The sequence below is a fragment of the Equus przewalskii genome, chromosome 3, assembly GCF_037783145.1.
Source record: "Equus przewalskii isolate Varuska chromosome 3, EquPr2, whole genome shotgun sequence".
In the NCBI taxonomy this organism is placed as follows: Eukaryota; Metazoa; Chordata; class Mammalia; order Perissodactyla; family Equidae; genus Equus; species Equus przewalskii.
In genome coordinates, this window is record NC_091833.1 from 56,600,291 (window position 1) to 56,621,346 (window position 21,056).

The following is a 21,056-nucleotide window of genomic DNA, read 5'->3' on the forward strand; positions in this document are numbered from 1 at the left end:
TAGATATAATCCTTTTGAAATCCAGAAATGAATTTTGTAGAACCTGAACAATGTGATTTCAACCATGGAAATTTTAAGTCCTGAAGGTTATTATGATTACAGCAAAGAAAGGATGTTTCTATTAGTTCTGAGTCTCAATAATCTGCATGATTTGAAAATACTATAAAGTAGCTTTTCAACCAATATTTGTGCCTGGAATTCAGATTTGCTTTTTCTTATTTCCATATGCTCTGTTTTAAACATATGTTAAGTTGTATATTTAAAGCTAGAAGTACCAAAAAGCCCACATAAAAATATGTTTTCTTCATTATCAAAGTCTTCAATGCCATCATCATTTGGAAAAAAAAAGAAACAGTGAATATAATGGAAGTCTGTAAAACAGACTTTTAATAGCACCAAATAGAATGAACATCTGGCTTTCTTTTTGCAAGGTGCATTGATGTTGTCAGAAAAGACAGAATAAAAATGCTGATATGATTGTTCAGGTTTTGGACTTGCTCATACAAAAATATTTTATTCATTCAGTCTTCCGTAAGTTCCAAAGATAGATGTTGACTTTGATGAAAAAATACAATGATATATATTTAGAATGACCAATCTTTCACATTTAAATCTAAAAATGTGCTGCTGCAGTTGGATTTTTCTCAGAGATGCCATTCAAACAACACGTTACCTTGTCATCTCACATAGCCTTTCTATCTGTGATGATAGGGGCTAGGTGAGAGGCTGACAGCTCGGCACAGCTTTTGTTAGGGCATGTAATGCTGCATGACTGCGAGCACCTCTCTTTTGTTTCAGTCAAAGAAACATTTTCAAGTGGCAAGGTTTTGAAATTGAATCTTCATTGTCATATTTTAAAAGTGTACCAAAGACTGAATGTAAAGAAAGCAAGCTTTATGGACACTAGATTTTTTGCAATTCCTAATGTTCCTGACTCTAAAGTATGTTCTGTGCTCCAGTCCTGCCACAGAATCAATAATTTTTCTCATAATCTCTCACCAAAGGAAGAATAACTCAATGTAGATGAAGGACTTTCTCAGTAATTTTAAATAAGATGTAGTAATTAAAATTGATTTATCAAGTTATGTTTTATTATTTTTAAGAATGTTTCATTCTTTTTGAGCCCAAATCTTTACTTGTTGATTAAGAGTCCAGTATCAACTAAATCTTAAACTTTCACATTCAACAGAAAATGCCATCAATTTGGAGAGCATTTTAAAAATATATGTTTTGGGAAATACGCATGAATTGTGCTACACTGTTTTCAAATTTAATGATGTTAATAATTAATAAATGTAGAATAATTCCTCCTTGCTGCATAACTTGGTGTCTGGAATTTTATCGACACACAAAGATATAGGAAGTGATATGCCGCTTGTAAAGAAACATCATATTTCTTCAGATATTGATTTTTTTGACATGGAATAACAGAGGCATCAAGGAAAATAAATGCCCACGAAATCAGTTAATTAACTGGGCATGATTTAATGTTTCTCTACTTGGTGATATGTTTACATGTGGTTAGGTTGCTCATAACGACCACTTCCTTCTTGTCAAAACATGTATTGTATTTAGATCCAAGAATCATAGTGGATTTAGAATATATACTTTTATCTCTATCTTCTCTGTCTGTTGATGGTTTCAAGCGTGAAACAGATCTCACTTCCCTGCCATCTGCTCTCTATTTAAAATTGACATCAAGTTCAGTTCCTCTCTGATGCCTCCTTGTTTCCCGGCTTAGAACACTTCTCTCCTGCAGTTCAGCCATTTCCCTATTATGCCTGACCATTGGGCAAACATAGAGGAAATCCGACATCTAGAACTGCTTCACTATTCATGTCACAAAATAAACCAGGAAGATTTTGGCCATGGAATGATTGCCATTATTGCTTAATGACAAGCCAGTTAGCAAAAACCGAAGTATAGTTTTGTAGTTTTGTGTTTGTGTGTTTAGACAAGTAAACCATTGTATTTTATTTTATATCTTGCTCATCATTGTGTTGCTAGATTGCATTATGTCAGTATTCATACAAAATATCAATTATATGTTTCAGAGAGATATTAGCTCCATAGATCAAATTTAATATTTCAAACCCAGTAATCATTCATTCAGCAAATATTTTTAAGCACTTAACCTGTAGGGTGAATACTGTTTTAGGTATTTGCAAAATGGTAGTGAAACAAAATCATCACGGAGCTCACCGTCTAGGAAAGTAGGGTTTAAACACATACTTAGATTTGTTTTAAAAAACGGAAGAGCTGTAATAATACTGAACAAACTTTGCTATCATCTAGAGTGTAATTGTATTTTTTGTGGTAGGGTAAGATATTAGGCTAATTATATTATTTTTGGTTTAGAAAATCATTTTGGCTTAGAATATCAGAAGTTGTTTCTCTAAGCTAACTGAAAATTGACTCTTCATATGCACATCCTTGTATCTTATATATCTTCCTCTCTCTCTGTATATGAAACATCTATTTTGCACTGCCGTTATACCCAGTACTTGACTTGTGGATAGACCTAAACTCCAGTTTCTGGTTCTGTGATTTATGTTGAGTAATTACATATAGACAAGCAAAGGGAGATTAAATAATCAAAGCCAATCACTTTTTTATTACGTGACTCCTAAATGTACATGTCTTCAGCATTTTTTAGTTCTATAGTCCAAGAAGCAAACTGTCCTTGGTCCATAGAGATAATTACACATGAGTAAGTAATGAGTATTCTGAACTATCACATTTATGTTTGTTTACTTTTTTGAATGTATCTATATGCTTGTATGTATATAAATATTTAAACTTTGAAAGTTTATTCTTCCCATTTGAGGGGGTTAATTATATCTCTGGAGATGGTTTAGTATTTCCACAATTATTTTAAGAGTCAGTCTTGTTGGTTGATATGTTATTTAGACTAGGAATGCCTGTGTTGATTAAGGGGCAAAATTAATCCACTTTCAGTTTCTTTTCAAAGTGTGAGCAAGGGGCTCTCATTAAATGCCATTGTATAATCATTGATCAGTGAAATGATATCTGGGTCACAGTGGCATCTATCTTTGCAATATAAATCCCTGTGGCTATATATGAAAGGCATGTTCAGACTTGCATCTGCACGTAAAAGCAAGGATAGTCTTCATGCTGTTATCAGCCTAATTTTAGTATATACGACTTAAGGTGCTGCTTGAAGTGTTTTTCTCCATGGTATAAATTTAGCAATAAATGTAGTCATTTGGCTGCTGCTCTAGCAGTTTGAATGTGGAAGTATAATGTGAAGAATTATCGTCCACATTACTTAGGTGTTATAGAAAACATATATCATTTCACATCATACATCTAAATATTAGTTTATAATGAATATTCAAATTTAAATCCTGACTTTGGGGATTTGGATGTCTTTTTATTAGATATAAAAATGACTTTAGCAATTGTTTAAAATTGTTTTTCCCAAATGTGATAGAAAATATCTAAAGCATAAATTTGTTGTTCAAAAATTAAATACATACGTACATCTTCTCTTAGGACTGAATGCGTGGAATGGCTTCACTAAATATTTGCTGTGCTGTGAGAAAACAGCATCATAGTAACTAATTTTTCAGCTAAGGCTTTAGACAGATTTTTCATAAAAATTTTTATTTTATAATCTAGAAAGTAATCCATAATTGCCCTTCAAAATGAACCTTTAAAAACTATACATTTCTATAAAGTATTTTAATTGATATTATTGATAAAGTATCAACTTAAAAACTTAAAGTGAAGATTTTAATATTTGGTTTTCTTTGAAAGAAACTGTTACGTAATTGTTTTTAGTCTCAAATTAACTGGGAGTTTAGCTGTCTGACAAACGACTCAAAGAGCTGTGGATACTTTTAAGTAGAGACAGCTAATGAAAACCTGTATGAACAAAGTGCAAGCTGAATTCATCAACACATTTTTAGTTATTGATTTTTTGACTGGAACAACATACACTGTTGTAGGGTCCCAAAAGCGAGGATTTAATTCTTAGAAACTTAACTTAGCCGGGGATCAATCATTGCATCCCTAGGGTCATATACATTAGGAAAATCTTTCAATAAACGTTTTGCAGTGCTAATGATTTATAAGCATTCAGAATTTCTCTTTAAATGTGCCATAAGCAGTTTGATGAGACAAATGAATTATCTCAAGCCCTAATTTTCTAGGAAAAAATAAGAAATTGCATGTAAAACTTTTGCTCTGTTAATGATGGAGGTTAAAATTTTAAGTCTAGAAATATTCTTGTGAAAATTAGTATTTTCGTGCAGCATTCCTCCACACTGAGTAAATTAATTTATTCTATTTCCCACCTGATTAAACAGTAGTGATGTAGTATGCCCGTCATTTGGATTTTTTATAACATTTTCCTAAATGCATAATTCAAATATAGATTGAGTTTTCAATTAGCCGTTATTTGACCTAATGGTTAGAATTTGGCTTCTTTATTCTGATATTGTCCATTGATTGTGTCTGTGTTTCGGTTCATGTGAATCTTAAGAACTTTGAAACGTAAATCACTTAACATCTCAGCTCAATCTGCTGTAAAAAAGATGAGAAGGAATCTAGATATTAACTTTGTATAATTAGTAACTTTGCTTTTAAAAAAGAGGATTTGTAATAGTTACTGCTACAAGGCTTTGTATGATAGGGTCTCTGCTTCCTCTCTGACCTCATCTTCCACTTTCTGCATTGCTCAATCTAGCCCCACCGCACTGTCTGTATTACTTTTCTACGGATATGCCAAAGACACTTTCACCTCAGGGCCTCTGCACTTGTTGGTTTCTCTACCAGAATTATTCTTCCCCAGATAGTCACAGTTTCGTTGACTTCCTTTGAATCTCTGCTCAAGTGCCAACTGAACACTTTTTGTAAAATTACTACTCCTTCAGCACTGGGCCACAACACACACACTCATATATGCTAATGCTCTGTACCCCTTTACTTGGATTCAGATTCTCCTTTTTCTTTGGGAATGGATTATTCACGAGTGGTGCTGTGCACTTTATAATGCATCATGTCAATTGTTCTACTGTTAGTGATGCCAAGATAGATCAGAGTAAGCAGGTAGTGAAAGCCTGATCCATCATGTTGATTATCATATATTTTTGACATGGTCCACTTTAGTCTTTGATAAATTTCTTTCATTTTGGCGTAATATGTCCCAGACTCATTTTTACATTTTCTGTTTCAAAGCTGGAATAAACCATTCAACTCCAAGGATCCTTAGATGTTTTTAGTAGATAGTGGTATTTAGAGAACACATTTTGGATACTAGGGGTGCTAATTGTTATTGGGTTGTCATTGCTTCTAAGCATTTTCAGCAGGTAGAGCTAGGAAATTCAAGAGTTTCAAAAAAAACACAATGAATGCGTGGTATATTTTCAATTCTAATTTATCATTAAACAGTTTTAGTGAATATTTTTAAGTTTATACTTGTACTTCTTTTCTCTTACATGAAAAATCTTGGCCTTAATATTAAAGTACTTACTTATTTGCTCTATTCTATAATGTGTATAGTTACAAATTAGTAATAAGATAGTATTAGTAAAATTAAGACTGATGAATGAAGTAAAACATTTCTTTGTTGGTCTATTTATTCTTAGATTATATTCTGTTGTTGACATACAAAATATTGTGTTAGGTCACTTGAAATAGTTCTTTTCTGGATGTGATCATGTATCCGATTCATTTGTTTCAGTTTATTTCCAATTCTTATGTCTACTGTATTTGATTTATATTTGGCTTATCCATTCTTTGTTCTCCTGTTTCTCCTTTTCTTTTCTTTCTTTCTTTTTTTGGGGGGAGGAGTGAGGAAGATTGTCCCTGAGCTAACATCTGTGCCAATCTTTCACTATTCTGTATGTGGGACGCCACCACAGCATGGCTTGATGCGCAGTGTGCAGGTCCATGCCCAGGATCCAAAGTCACAAACCCCAGGCCACTGAAGTGGAGCATGCAAACTTAACCGCAATGCCACCAGGCCAGCCCCCTGTTTCTCCATCTTTTTAACTATATTTCTGTGCTGTTTTTCAGTGATTGCTCTAGAGATAACAATATATTTTTTAACTTTTTACAATCTTTCATCAAATATTACACTAAAGAACAATATGTGAACATTGCAGTGACCTAATTTCCTTCCCCCCCGCCTCTGTGTGCTCTGTCATACATTTTACTTCTACATATGTTATGAATTCAATAATATATTTTTTCTTTAAGTAATCAACAGTGTCATAAAGAAATTTTATTTCTTTTATATGTTTATGTTTCTTGTTTATTCAGATATTTGCTCTTCTCTTTCTCTTTATTTCTTCCTGCAGATCTAGACTTCCATCTAGTGTCTTTTCCTTCAGTTGTGAGAACTTCTTTTAGCACTTGTTGTTGGAGTCTGTTGCAGATAAATTATGTCCAGTTTAGCTTGTCTTAAAATGTCTTTATTTTGCCTACATTTTTGAAGGTTGTTTTTTCTGGATATGGAAATTTAGGTTCATTCTCCCCCCATTTGGCATTTTGGAGAGTTCTGTGGTCTCATGTCTTCCATTGTTTCTGGTAAAAAGTTGGCTGCTGTGCTTGTGGACATTTTCTCTGTGTGTAACGTCTTCGGTGGGGGTGGGTGATGAGAGACAGAGAGGTATACTTTTATGATATTCTTTGGTTTTCTTAAGTTTTACTATATGTTCCTTGATAATGATTTTCTATGTATTTATCCTGCTTGAGGCTCACTAAGTTTCTTTGATCTGTAGGTTTATGCCTTTCATCTCTTCTAGGAAGTTCTCAGTCATTATTTTTTAAAATTTTCTTTTCCGTTCTTTCTCCTCTCCTTCTGGGACATCAATTACTCATATAACAGACAATTAAATATTGTTCCATAAGTCTAAGATTCTTTTCAGTTATTTTTTTCTCTTTGTTTTTCAGTTTGAACAATTTCTATTCTCCTACCTTCAAGCTCAGTGAGTTTTTCTTCTGCTATGTCCAGTCTACTTTTACATGAATCAAAACATTCTTTATTTCTGATATTGCATTTTTTTCTCTGTGGCTTTTTCGTTTTATTTATAATTTCCATATTCCTGCTGAAACTTACCATATTTTATTCATGCTATCTACTTTTCTCACCAGAACTTTTAATTTTTTTATCATAGTTATGTTAAAGTCCTTGTCTATTATCTGGATTTGCCTATATTGACTGTGTTTTCCATTGGTTATGGGTCATGTTTTCCTGCTTCTTTGTGTGTACCGTAATTGGTGATTTTTATGCTAGACATTGTACATTAAAAAATAGAGACTAACCCAGATAATATTTACCTCTAGAAACATGTATACCACTTACTCTGTCACATCGCTAATTTATAGTTGAGCTGGGTCTCAGTTTGTTGCCATCTTAGTTATTTTTATTTCACAACTGGCTTCAAAAATTTTGAGAGCAAGATCAGGGATTTTCCTTCAGCAGAGCTCTCTTTCTCTCACTCTCTGTTTACAGCCCACCTGTGAGCTCTGGGCTTGCAGGGGAGTTCTCTTTGCTCTCCAGCCACCAGGATCCTGCCCAAGCCTCCACCACCAGCCCCCACCACTTTCTGTTTGCAAATGTAAAAATATTTACATGGTTGCATTTGATGTCATATAACAAGATCTATTTAAGGGTATGTCATTTACATCCTCAGCCACTCCACTCTGTGCCCCTCCTCCACCTATCAGTAGTGAATTTTGTTTTCAGAGCAAATACTGATTTTTTTCTTTCTCTTTGAAAATATAAGTATATATTAATTCCAGTGTATTTTCCTTCTTTGTCATATAAAATATAGCATAGTGTGTATACTATATGAACCTTGATTTCCTTCCCTTAATAAATCCTGGTCATCACTTCACAATAGTGTATACAGATCTTCCTCATTCTTTCTAACAGCTGTTATATTATTTATAATATTCAGTTATCTGTCTGCATCTTATAGTTTATTCATCTTGTCCCTTACTGGTGGGTATTTGGGTTGTTTTTGATGTTTTTTTAAATACCAGTAATGATACAGTGTGCATGTGCAAAACTTATTTTCTGATTTTATATAGCTTTAAGTTGTATTTTTAAGTAGTTTTTTTTTTACTATTGGTTTAGGACCTCAGACATAATTGCTACTCTAATTGAGATTAGAAGGAGGAAAATCTTTCCTATACGTCCTATGATGTGTCCAACAAAAACAATGTTAACCAATGAAAAAGATATATGAAATTCTGTTCTGATTTTACATATATATATAAATATTGGGCATATATATATTGGGCATCTACTTCCCATTACAACTTACATGAGACCCAAGAGAAGGTATTGCCAACAATGATTTCTGGAGAACTGTCAATATATATACATATTGCTTGCAAGTAATAACTTAGAGGGGTCAATTTCATATCTTATTATTATGAGGTATGGATTTGATATTTCATTAACTTTCAACTGTAGGCCTGAATCTCAAGAAAAACTGAGACCTGGATATTTGCAAAATAAATGTTAATAGTGTGTGTAGAGTCACTAAAATTTCGCTGGTGCCATAACAGAATGAAGAGGGAAAAAAGCATTTGAAGGTAAATTTGTCAGACACACTCAGCACTTCCCTTCATGACATCTCCTGAATATCCATATGCTGTGTGGTCTCCGCTGTAAAATGGGACATTTATAGGTTGAGCTTCCATTAGAAAAGAGTATGTGGAATTTATATTTCAGCTCAAAATCTTGCAGTTTTATTTTTAGTAGAGAATAGCACAGATTCTCTCATATGTATTTTACTATAATGTATATTTTATATGTAAATCTCTGCACATATCTCACATATATAGATAGATCTCTCTCTCTCTCATATATATATATATATATATATATATATATATATATATATATATATGTATGTATAGGAGAGAAAGATGATAGTATGTACCCTCTCTTCAATCTTGTACCTCCAGTTGCTACAGAAAATCTCCACTCAAAGAGCCTATTGTATCCTCAAGTCGACATTCTTTCCAGATATTTGTGATTCCCTCGACCTCTTGAATTGTCTTGTGTCTGTTCCTATGTGTATCTGCACTTTGTAAACAATTTTAAATTTGAATCACCATTTACTCTTGCACAAAGCATGAAAGTTTAGCAAACTCTTTTTAGAGGTGGAGATATAAATAAATCAGCTACCTGTGTTTGAAAAGTCTAAACTAAAGTGCAGTTGTATGCTTCAGCTTGTCAATGGATATTTATGAGGTGAACATAATACTATAACGGTTCTAGCAGTGAAATATCTCCTGTGCAGATAGCTAGTAAAGGAGCTCACAAGTGTTAATGCCAGCAGAATTTTAATGCTCAAGAGATGGGAAACATGACACTTCCTCTGGGTAATGCTGCTTTTACTGGCTACAGTGAAAATGAATGTGTGAAATCAGTCTTCAAATATTACAACAGGGTTGGGGTCTATATAATTAACCAGTAACAAATACATCCTACTATTGTCTTGTTTTCTTCTCTTGGTTTAATTAACTGCCGTGCAGTAACATAGCACTACAATTTTATTTTGGCATCAACTTCCCATTCCTACTTATTATGAGACCCAAGAGAAGGTATTGCCAACAACAATTTCCAGGGAAATGTCAATGAACTTCTTGCTCTAATAGGTACTTGTTGTTGCCTGGAAATACCCTAAGTAAAGTTAAAGCTGACAGATTCTAATGGTGAAGTTAGCCTTCGCTATGACCAAAGTTTTGTTTGTGACTTATCCTGGGTACATTCTGCTTCTTCTTCTACTGCGGGCAAGTAGATAATGGAGGAAAGCTTTGCACAGAGCTCTGCTCTAAGAGATGAATTGGGATAGTAATACATTTCCAGCTTATAAAGAATCATATTGTGCTTATTTTTCCCAGCAGCCAAAGAAAATGAAGTTAAGCATTCAGTCTCTAGACCTAGGGGATTTATTCTTGTAGGAGAATGTCTGGGATTTTATGAAGAATAGTATAGTTTCAACATGCTTACATGCATAAACTTCAAGTTAACGTTAATGATCTATGTTAACTTAGTTCAGGTTAAATTCCAATTAATCTTCATTTCATATCAGCTATCTGCAGAGTACTTCATTAAGTCTTACCATGTTAAGAAAAGGCAACAAAGGAGGGAAGTAGACATGATAATGATCTTTTTGTATAAGGGAGAGATTGAGATACTACATTTATTGGAGGGTTTCAAAGGTTTAGATGAGTTTGGAATCATTATGATTAAGAAAGTTGAGAATTAAGAAAGAAATATATATTAGTTTAAATTTACTTATACTTAGTCTACTTCTAAAGAAGTATTGAGAAAAAAAACATGTACAATAAAACTTCAGAATCAAAACAGAGAAATAATCCTGGGCCAAAGTCAAGATATAGCTGTATCAGAACATGTGCACTAAGGGTAGCAATTGCTTTTAGAACCTCCTGTAAATCTGAGCTTTTTAAAAGTCAACGCACAAAGAGAAAGTCTGAGTTATATAGTTGCCATTGTATAATAAAAGGGAAGCACCTGAGCTTACCAGAAGTGACAGGCTTTTTCCTAGCTAGCTCTGAACTCCAAGAATTGATCCTTTAGTATCAGTGTCTTCAATAGCAATTTTCCAAAATGCAAAATTCTCTTCATATGACCAAAAGTTGAATAATGCTGTAATATTGTCAAAAATCTAGGAAGGCATTTCTAAAGAGAAGCAAAGAAACCAGGTCCAGGTAGATAGATAGTTTACCGGTAATCTGGCTTAACATAGGCATGAATATCTTGAATAATAGTTATCAAACTACATTTTTAATGCAAACAAAAACAAAATTCTGTGCTGAATTGCAATTTTAAAGGCTAGGTGAGAGTGGAGCTCCCTTGGGTCGAATTAGGATTGAGAGGCCTGCAGTGTGCCTGCTTGCTCTATTCTTGTGCACCACTCCAGCCACAGTGGCCCCTGAGGCACCTTGTGGAACCCACAGGACTTCATGGACTGCGGTACGAAAAACAAACACTGACCTAGAGAAATAGATGGCTAGCATCTCACGTAGAACTTCCCTCTCAAAGATAGTTTGCCAACTGATCTGGAGGGAAAGGATTCCAAAGTTATCACTGATAAATGCCTGAGGTATAAATATTTTATATTGTTGATTGAATAGGGAAATATATGCCCTAGATACTGGGCATGTGGTTAGAAAGTTTGATGTGGTATGAAAATTAAAGCGCTTCCCTTATATTCTTGTTTAAATATAATCAACTCCAGCATGGACAGGGCTTGAGGTGGGCTGGGTACATAGGTAGGTACATGCACACACATGCACACACACACACGTGTATGCACATTTAAAAAAATTAGAGAGGCCAGCCTTGTGGCCAAGTGGTTAAGTTCGCGTGCTCCACTTCGGTGGCCCAGGGTTTCGCCAGTTCGGATCCTGGGCGCAGGCATGGCACCATTCATCAGGCCACAATGAGGTGGCGTCCCACATAGCACAACCAGAGGCACTCATAACTAGAATCTACAACTATATACTGGGGGGCTTTGGGGAGAAGAATAAAAAAAAAGAAAGATCACTGATTGTGACCTGGACAGATGCTTGAACAGGCATTTTATGGAAACTCTTAGAATTGTGTACCATAAAGATGAAAATGCTGACTGTGGATTATAACCTTTATCAATCATTGGCTTCTACCATACCCAAGCACTCTTGAGTAGAACTGCATTCACGTGGGTTCACCAGGATATTAACTATACAATACAACCCAGTAAACAAGTTGACCAATGTGGGCACTGAGTGCTGAAAAACTTTGGCATGGTTGGTAGTTGGTAATTAGAGAGAGTGAGTAGTCAGAGGTTCCTGGGCTGACTTTTAAAAACGTTTAAATACAGATGTTTAGAAAGGATTGCATTTTGCTGATTAAATTTACTCTTTGAAAACTATTTTTTAAACTAACAAAGATATGCATATATAGAAAAGGTATAAAATAGAATGTAAGAAATCATATGCAATTTCATTACTCATAGTATGTTGGTGTACTGTCTGTTGGTCTTGTCTTTTACTCTTTAGACTTTTGTTGCATAATTATAATTATGTATATATAGAATTTGACATTTTTTTCACTGCAGTTTCCCTACATTGTTAAAAATGTTTTAAAAATTTTCTATTTTAATGGATAGATAATATTTAGTTAGATGGATGAATCATAATATAACTATTCTCTGTTGGGCAGAAATAAATATAAATTGACTAATTATATTTTTCATTATTATAAAAATCCCATGGTAAACATTTAAAAATCTTTGTCTAGATATTTTATTGGGCTTACTTCCCAGCTTGAAATTACTGAGTCAAGGAATATAAGCTTTTAAAGACTATTATTATATACATTGCTTACCGTATAGTTTTGGCCAACTTATACTCCCACAAGCAATGCATGAACGTTCTTTTTTTTGTCACAGAAGCTCGCTAATTAGGTAATTTCATCAATATAAGGCTGCATAAGACAGTATACATTAAAAGGAAGGCAGTTTTATTCCTTTTAAGCCATAATTTTTCTTAGGCAAATGCAGTGTTGTCATACCGAGATCGTAATACAGTGATGTCAGTATACAAATACATTTCTAATATGCTACGAAATATTTTATTTTAAGTTGGTAAACATGCCTCTAGTACTCTTGTTTACAATTAACTTGCCTATCTGACTGTTTAATATATTGAGAAGGTAAACTATCACCTAGTCAGACAATATCGAATCACATTTTTGAAATTAATGTGCTTTAAATATATCCGGCTACAATCTAAAATCAGTAGTTAAATTCTGTTTGTTCTGCCTAACTTTAATGTCTTTAAATATTTAAGAAATTTCACTCCTAATCTCTTATGTCATACAGAATGAATAAATTTAACAATTATTTCATTGCATCCAAGGAATGCTATATTCCCAAGGCAAAAGAATGGAATACATTCATAGTTCATTTTTAAATGGATGTACTTCTAAGATATTAATTTAATTCAATTTTATAGTGACTATATGTTGTTATTGTTGAAGTTTATGACCTAGTGACTTATGAAGCATGATACAAATTCAAATAGATTGTATTGATCGCCTAATTGAATAAATAGTACAGGTGTTGCCTGAGGCATCACACCGACAGTGTGCTTTGATTTTATCCATTATTTACATGCATGACTTTAAGTCAAGAAAATTATTTACAAAAAATATTGAATTAAAAATTCAATAAATAGAGAAAATTAAATCAATATTATTTCTTCTTAATAATTATAATTCATAATCTAATACCACATTATATTGTTTCATAAATACTTAGGCCACCTGAGTTCAAATTTCTTGAATTATTTTGTAAAATACAACAAGGGTAATATTACACATTTATTTTAACTCTTGCTTACAGAAATCTTGTGTTCATCTCTTTTAGCATATTATCATCTTAGTGGTTTATTTTAAAGACTGTATTGTCTTGTTACCTAAAACTAGTATTAATCCCTACATTGAGTATAAAGTATTAAAATTATAAGTATATATTTCTATATATTTTTATATATTTAGGTTACATTGAATAATCTTTTAAGCCATTTAATTAACTTTTTATTTCCAGCACTTGTACTTTTGTCATTAAAATGAAATATTCTCAGAAAAATAAACACGATTAACTAATAGTATTTTCTGTTCTATACTATTCTTTGATGAGTTGTATGTTCAAGCTGTCTTATATTGCTTTGCTTGTTAGCTTGATAACATACCTTTATTGTGTAGACATTATCAGCATGAGGATATGAAGTCCTGTAAACATTGTGATATCCCATTTCCTACAATTAAACATTGCTCTGTGGTGTTTTGGCATAGACTGCTTGCCATGATATCAATGGCAGCCCAAACATTCATGACCTTAAACATGATCAGCACTATCATGATGGGTTTTGTAAGATGGTACTGAGTAGTACTCAAAGGGCCACAGACACCTAATCACAGCCTCTTACAACCAGGGTGTGTTGCCTTGATTTTAGAATATTCTGGTAAGTAGAGTGGCAGCCAGCATAAAATAATCCCCTGGGAATGAGATGCCTGATGGACTACTTTCTCCTAGCCAATAGTTTCTTTTTTTATTGATTGTTGCTTTTCTATCTTTTCTCCTTGGGGCTACTATCTTCTCTTTTCTGCATATTTTCTTCTCTCCTTTTCCACTGTTGTATTTTTCTCCTTTCTAATCCTCTTTTTCTCTCTCAAATTCATACTTATTCTATATTCCCATTTTTGAGGTCCAGCTCCTCCCTCAATGGAGGTTTAAGTCGTTATGTATTCATTCATTTATACATTCGTCATCCATCCATTCATTTCTAAGTCCGTATTTATTACAAGTCTGTTCTATGTTAGATACTGTGCAATGAGATTGCAGAGGGAAAATGGATAAGTGCCTGTTTTTAATAGAGAACTTGCTGTATGCCAAGTACTGTTCTAAGTGCTTTATATACATTAACAGATTTCGTCTCTGTGATAGTCCTAAGAATAGGTCCAATTTTTAATCCTTATTTTTGTGATGAAGAAACGGAAGCACTCGGTAGTTAATGTTGCCCGTGGCCACACAGTTAATGAGTGGCAGAGCTGAGGTACATACTCAGGATTTAGAGCCCTCCGATTTAACCATTATTGTCTTCGCTTTTGTATATTTGAGCAAACAACTGTGGTGTACTAATGTGGTTTGGCTGGAGTGGAGATGCAATGAGATCTTTCAGGGAAGGAGTTCCATGCCTGGGAGACCTAGGTAATGCTTAACAGAGGAAGTCACTCTGGAACAGAACTCCTCCGAGTTACCAACTTTAAATTTCTGTAAAATAAAAGTACACCGAGACATTATCAGCTCTTGATAAAAGTGAAAAATGCTGAGTTCGTGATCAGGAGGGGAGAAGACATTTGGTTGTTTTTGTTAATGGATGTGTGCTAAAACACACGGGTCTGTATTGCATTTAGCAGGGGTTTTTTTTTGTTTTTTGATACTTGAATCAATAGACAGCTGGCAGCTGATGATCAATACTAATCCTGTGCTTTGGAAAAATTGAAGTAAGGACCTCAGGGTCAAAATCTCAGAATTCTTTTCATTTGAGTTTCCTTGTCTTTAATTAAATCACAGCAAATGAAATAGAAAATAACTTAGGTCTGGAATAATTTAGGTGTTGAAGTGATTTTGAGAATTCAGGTGAACTATGAATCTCCATAGATTTTTCAACTATCCAGTTACCTAAAGTAAATGAATCAGAGTCACCAGATTAATCCTGTGTGTAGAACAGAAGTGGTCAGAGAAGGAGCCTTATATCTAAAACCAGTTAAGTAGTGACGAAACTCAAAAGTAGAGATTCATGACAACTTCTTTTCAAAATTATTCAAAAGAGAGAAAATTTTTACTTTTTTAGTTCATAAATATACAAGAAAAAGGTGTCATTAATTCATATGTTTGCTGTCATAATGTCATTTCTCATATATTTGTTTGATTCTGGAAAATTGCCAGAAGATAATATTTTTAATGTTTATCACTGTTTTAATATGCATAGCTAAAATCTATTTTATTGCATAAAAAGTTACAGTATTGTAGCTTAGAAACTCTGCTTTATTGTTTTGCTGAAATATTTAATTATGCCATTTTCCTACCTGCTGCCCTTGAAAAACATGTTTAGAAAAGAGATATGTCATGAAAATAACATTTTCAGTGTTTTCTTGGCATTTGGTGTCATATTTAGCAAAGCTGGAGAAGAGCATCTTTTCACTTAATGTTCATTCTAAAAATCTTGTTTGAGGGTTCTAGATAATACGAAAGTACAGTCTGACTACTTGACCTGTGACAATTGCATTACCAAGGAATTGTGACCTCTTTCTAAAATGGTTTTCTTTCTGCTTTTCTCTCCCTTCCTTTTGCACAGATATTATTTGTAGACATTAGGCACAAAATAAGTAATAAAATTGACAATTGTACTAATAATGTTGCCTCCAAAATTACTTAGAAGACAGATAATTTGATGAATGTTTGCCTGTTAGGCAAAAGCTAATGGAAACTAGTTTGCTTTTATGCTTTTCTGTTTATTCATTAATTTCTGAAATTTTCAAGTTTATTGAGCAGTCATATTTAAGAAGAACATGAACAAAATCCTGTTTTTCTGTTTTAAGCTTTCTTCTCCAACAATATTTGTTGTTCCTTTTGAATATTACCATGTATTGAATATTTAAAACAAATTTATTGTTCACATTTAGAGGAAAATAGAGAAGTTCTTACATCTAAAATTAGAGAGCTGGTATTATGAGATACAGAAAAATCTCAATAGGATGATAGTATTTACCCTGAATTAGAAAGCAGGATGCTAGCTTTTGGCCTATTGAGGGATCTGGACATGATCCATGTAGTATAGTACATCAACAGTGCAATACCAAGGGGAAGAAAGGAGGGGGATCTTTTATCACTAATTGGAAACTTTATTTTCAAATGATTCTTGGCTTATTTATAATTACATATGAAACAATGTGTCTCCACAACCTTCATTGAACTGCTAAAGAATTGAAATGGCAAAGTCTCTTTGGAAATGTGCAATGCAAATAAATAGTCACTATTTGGAGAGTGCATGGTGGTGTGCAGTTGTGAGAAATGGTCAACACTGAACAAGATCTTTAGTAAGTCTCTTGCAAAAGCCTTTTATAAAACAGAATCACAAAGAGATGGCATCTCTTCCCTTTCTCCCTGACTGCTTATCCTCAATCTCTTTCTGTGTCTTAAATGTGCTCCTTATGTATACATTTTAGAAGCACCAGATTGCATGAAGAAATACTTTCATTATAGGTCATTATACAAAGAAACATGTAAGGTGATGGCTTGATATTTTTATTTCTGGGATAGTAACACTATATACTTTAAACAGCAATAACATAGTTCTAATTTCCATAGAGTTTTTTCCACTCTAATTTTGCCCTACCATTGTGTAGGTGAACTTGCTATGGAAAAGAGCTGAATGAAACATCATGCTTTGACTCAAAGGAAAAAAACTTACGCCCTTCATCTTATGAATGACTTTACCTTAGGTAATCGTTTATTATATCATGGTAGGAAAACTGAGAGTGTTCTTATGCTTTTATATACTTACTTTAATATTTCAATAACAATTTGTTTCTTTCCTAGGGCCGGTGCATAAATTTCTCCCGAGTTCCGTCTCAGTAAAAGGAAATCAGGAAGACTAAGAAGGTATGAAGATGGTACATATTCACACTGCTGATTTCCAACCAAATGAAAAAGAAAGTGCATTTCAGAAGTTTTTGGAAGAGCAGCTTTATTCCTCTCAGTCAGGAAATGTTTTCTCTGCCTTCTGCTTTGCTTGCACCAAACATTTTCAAACACTTGTTCTGCCATCTACATGGGCGTTGATGAAACCCAGTGGTAACTCATGATTCATGACACTGAAAATAAAAAGGAACATTAATCTACATGCTACGGTTTACACAGGAAAGTTTGTTTGAATGTGTAGAAGAGGAAAAAGCAAAAACAGCATGAAGGTGATATCAGAACAGGGACCACAAAACAACTGGCCATCATGGATCTTTAATGGAGAGAGGAGTGTTTAACATGGAAACATGGCACTTGTGTTGTTACATGGCAAGATGGTTAGCCACAGGCAGAGTATGAAATTTCCCACCAGGCTAAGCAAATAAAGGAGTCCATTGCCTTAGAGCTGTGTCAGATCACAAAATCCTTCCAAGTCCCCTACCACAATGTGCCTTACGGAAAGCTTCTGACTGGAAAATCTTGTCATTCTAGCACTGCAAAGTGCACACGCATGACAAAATGTAGACAGGATGCCTCAAGGTATTGGTAGCAAGCAAGATTTTGCCCTTTAGTTCTTGAAGACACCTTTCTTTCATTATGCACTCGGGAAAAGAAGAAAATTAATAGAGCGTTATTCCACAGGAAGACGGCTTCTAACCAGCGATCTTAAGTGGAGTTTAAGAGACTCAGGATTTGAGAACTTGTCCCTGTGATTGGTAGATTTACCCCTCTTTTTATGCGTGGGGTTTAGTAGTGCATAAAGCATTAGTATCTGTAAACATACCTAGGAGTTTGTTTTGTTTTTAATTTAAGGGAAGCAGTAACCACAAAGCTTCCGCTCAGGGTTTTTTCTTCCTCCAAGTCTCCAGGGGCTCTTCAGCGTCACAAGCCAGCAACTCTCTTTGCATGAAAATTTCAAAGTTTAATTAATATAATTAAAGGCAACAGCAAGCAGCAGCCTGTGAAGATTTTGCTCATCTTTTTTATGCCTTTTGACATTGAATGACCTATTACTGTATGCGCATTACTTGGATTTTGAGGGGCACTCTACCTTGGTTATGATTCAGGAGAGGAAAAAAAGACCTCCTCTCATCAATTTGTAAATGAAATTTTCAGGAGGCTCGGCCACCACACAACATCGAAAATGTATGTATTGTAGTTTTTTAGAAAAACCACCATCGTGTCACGTCGACGATGCCAAATTATGTTAGCGTGAGCGGAAGCACTGTGGGGGAGGAAGAAGGCAGCAGCTGAAGAAAAAAGCTCAAATGATCTAGTCACTTTCGATACTGTACTTCAGATGCGAAATGGATATTCGTCTCGAAACCTGACAAAGCGCGCCTGCTTTGATGTGAACTGGTCTAGACAATGACCAGTGGCTGGGTCAGTGGGATGTCTCTCTGCGAGCACAAAGGCTTATCAAATGACACTAAAAATAAGTTCAACAACCATCACATTGGAAGAGAGAAGGCGAACATTTCATGTTTGGCGGGCATGTGAATGCACCCGATGGAAAGAGCGATTTGGAGCATCCCAATATAATTACCCCCATTGTGCTCTTAATGGAAATTTCAAAGGACGGAAGTGATTCTGTTGGTTGGTGTCCAGATTTGTGGCACTGCTCCAAGAAGCCTTACTCACACACACAAATATATATATGCATATATATATATCCTCTAGCTTGAATCTTTTGCTCAAGTTTATTTATGTCACTGGCTGGCTGGATCCAAAGTCATGTGTCTACATATGCATAAATAAAATTTTACCTGTGCCTCTGCTACCATTTTCTTTAAGCTCACATAAACTCAAGGCTTGTTAGGTTGAATATATGATTGTCCTGGTTAGTTTCAGGGAAGAATTGTATTCAGTTTCAAAATATCCCTTATGTTCACAAATAATACTGTTGGCAGTAATTATCCACGTGTACAAATGTGACTTGGAAGTCTGATGGACACCCAATGAGTTCTTGTAGACCTCTGCATCTGGGACAGGGCCTATTGCTGTTTCCTTAAATTGGCACTTCCTTTCTGACCAGTGCACACCCCTAAATGGTATTTCTGGGCATCAAGGATACTACAGAATCTAGGGCCGTTTCTTTGGTAGTTACTTTGAATTTGTCTAGTATCGTAGGGCGTTTGTATGACACTTGCGTTTTGCTACAGATTAATGTTAGTGGACCTCTGCCCTTAACTGGCAAAATGGCTTTCTGTAGATTGTAAGGCAAGTGGATTTCCAGTTCACTATGAGGAGCGCTCAACGAAGAGGGAGAGGCAATGGTCTATGTGTAGACTAAAAGTGTACCATTCATAAAGTTCAAAGACAGAAGGAACTGCATAGCACTTAAAGATATGAACCAGATCCGTGTTATGATTTTCTCTGATTATGCTAACCAGCAAATGAGAAGAATTTGCTTTAAAGAGTACTGTTTTCTCACCAAAGGATTAAATTAAAAACCTCTACACTTTTCAACCAGGAGAGTAAAAGTTAGAATAAAGCCATTTCTATAAGTTTAATAACATTTTATATTTTATAGAGAGAAATAATTCCTTTTAAATTTTTTGGACATGATGTCAGTCAAGATCTACTTTCTGTGAATAAACAAGTTTTTATCCATAATCCATTTGTGTTGCATAAGGTTGCAAAAACAATTAAGTGGGAAATGACTCCTAACTTATGTGTCTACTCTGCCTGGAAAGAAAGTTTTGAAGGCATCTATATATATTTCATAACAATGTCTGTTCTTTATGGATTTGATCCATAAATATTTATCTATCTGAAAACTTTGATACTTGGAATGTTTTCCCTAAAGCATTTGGTGCTCCAAGAAAAAACATTTGGTGCTAAGAGTTGCAGCACTGATGCCTTCCCCTGAGTTAATTCTATTTTAAAATTTTATATTTCCTTCCCAATGAGATGCAGAGTAAGATTTGAGACCCTCCATTAAGTAGGGAGCAGCATCTGTCATCTATGGATAATTACTATTTTGACAAAAATATGTAAGGTTTAAACCTCCTATATTTCAAATTGTTGGAGAAGAAATGATTTGCTTATATTTCTCTTGAACTTTATTCTAACCACTTCACAAATTATTCAATATTTGATTTTCTAATAAATCCTTACTGCGTATAAGATCTAGATGGCTCTGTGAACTTAATAAGTTTGTTATCTAAATATCACTGACCATTGTTTTACTGCTCAGAGGCAATTTATTAGTTTATTTTTAAAATTAAAACAATCTATATTATGGCCCATAGTGTCTAAAATTTTTTTTTTTTTTTGAGGAAGATTAGCCCTGAGCTAACATCCGCTGCCAATCCTCCTCTTTTTGCTGAGGAAGACTGGTCCTGAGCCAACAGCTATGCCCATCTTCCTCTATTTTATATGCAGTATGCCTGCCACAATATAACTTGATAAGTGGTGCATAGGTCCGCACCCAGGATTTGAACCAGCAAACCCTGGGCCACTGAAGCAGAGTGCGCAAACTTAACGACTGCATCACTGGGCTGGCCCCGTCTAAAATGTTTTTTGACTTATCAGCTCGCATTATTTTTTAATTTTAAGAGGGAAAAATATAATTAGGTTACATTTAGAAGTATTGTAACTTCCTCCTCCATTGCAAAGCCTTGTGTTTAACTTTTACTAGATTTTGTACCGTATCCTATTCCTTTAGGAAGTTTATAAGTGTTTTATTGCTACTGGAAAATTTTGGTGGGTGTATGTGCACAGGAGAGAAATATGTACATTTTTTATTTT

At 34.3% G+C, this 21,056-nt stretch overlaps 1 protein-coding gene across 2 annotated transcripts in view; it reads left to right on the forward strand.

Annotated features, from left to right (window-relative positions):
* ANTXR2 (ANTXR cell adhesion molecule 2) overlaps positions 1 to 19,074 on the forward strand; it is a 138,811-nt gene extending 119,737 nt beyond the window's left edge. For both annotated transcript variants that reach the window (XM_070612721.1, XM_008518531.2), the window contains exon 17: positions 17,163 to 19,074. In XM_070612721.1, coding sequence (XP_070468822.1) covers positions 17,163 to 17,201 — 39 coding nt within the window. In that variant the 3' untranslated portion in view covers positions 17,202 to 19,074. The remainder of the gene's footprint in view (positions 1 to 17,162) is intronic.
* Positions 19,075 to 21,056: the final 1,982 nt, after the last annotated feature.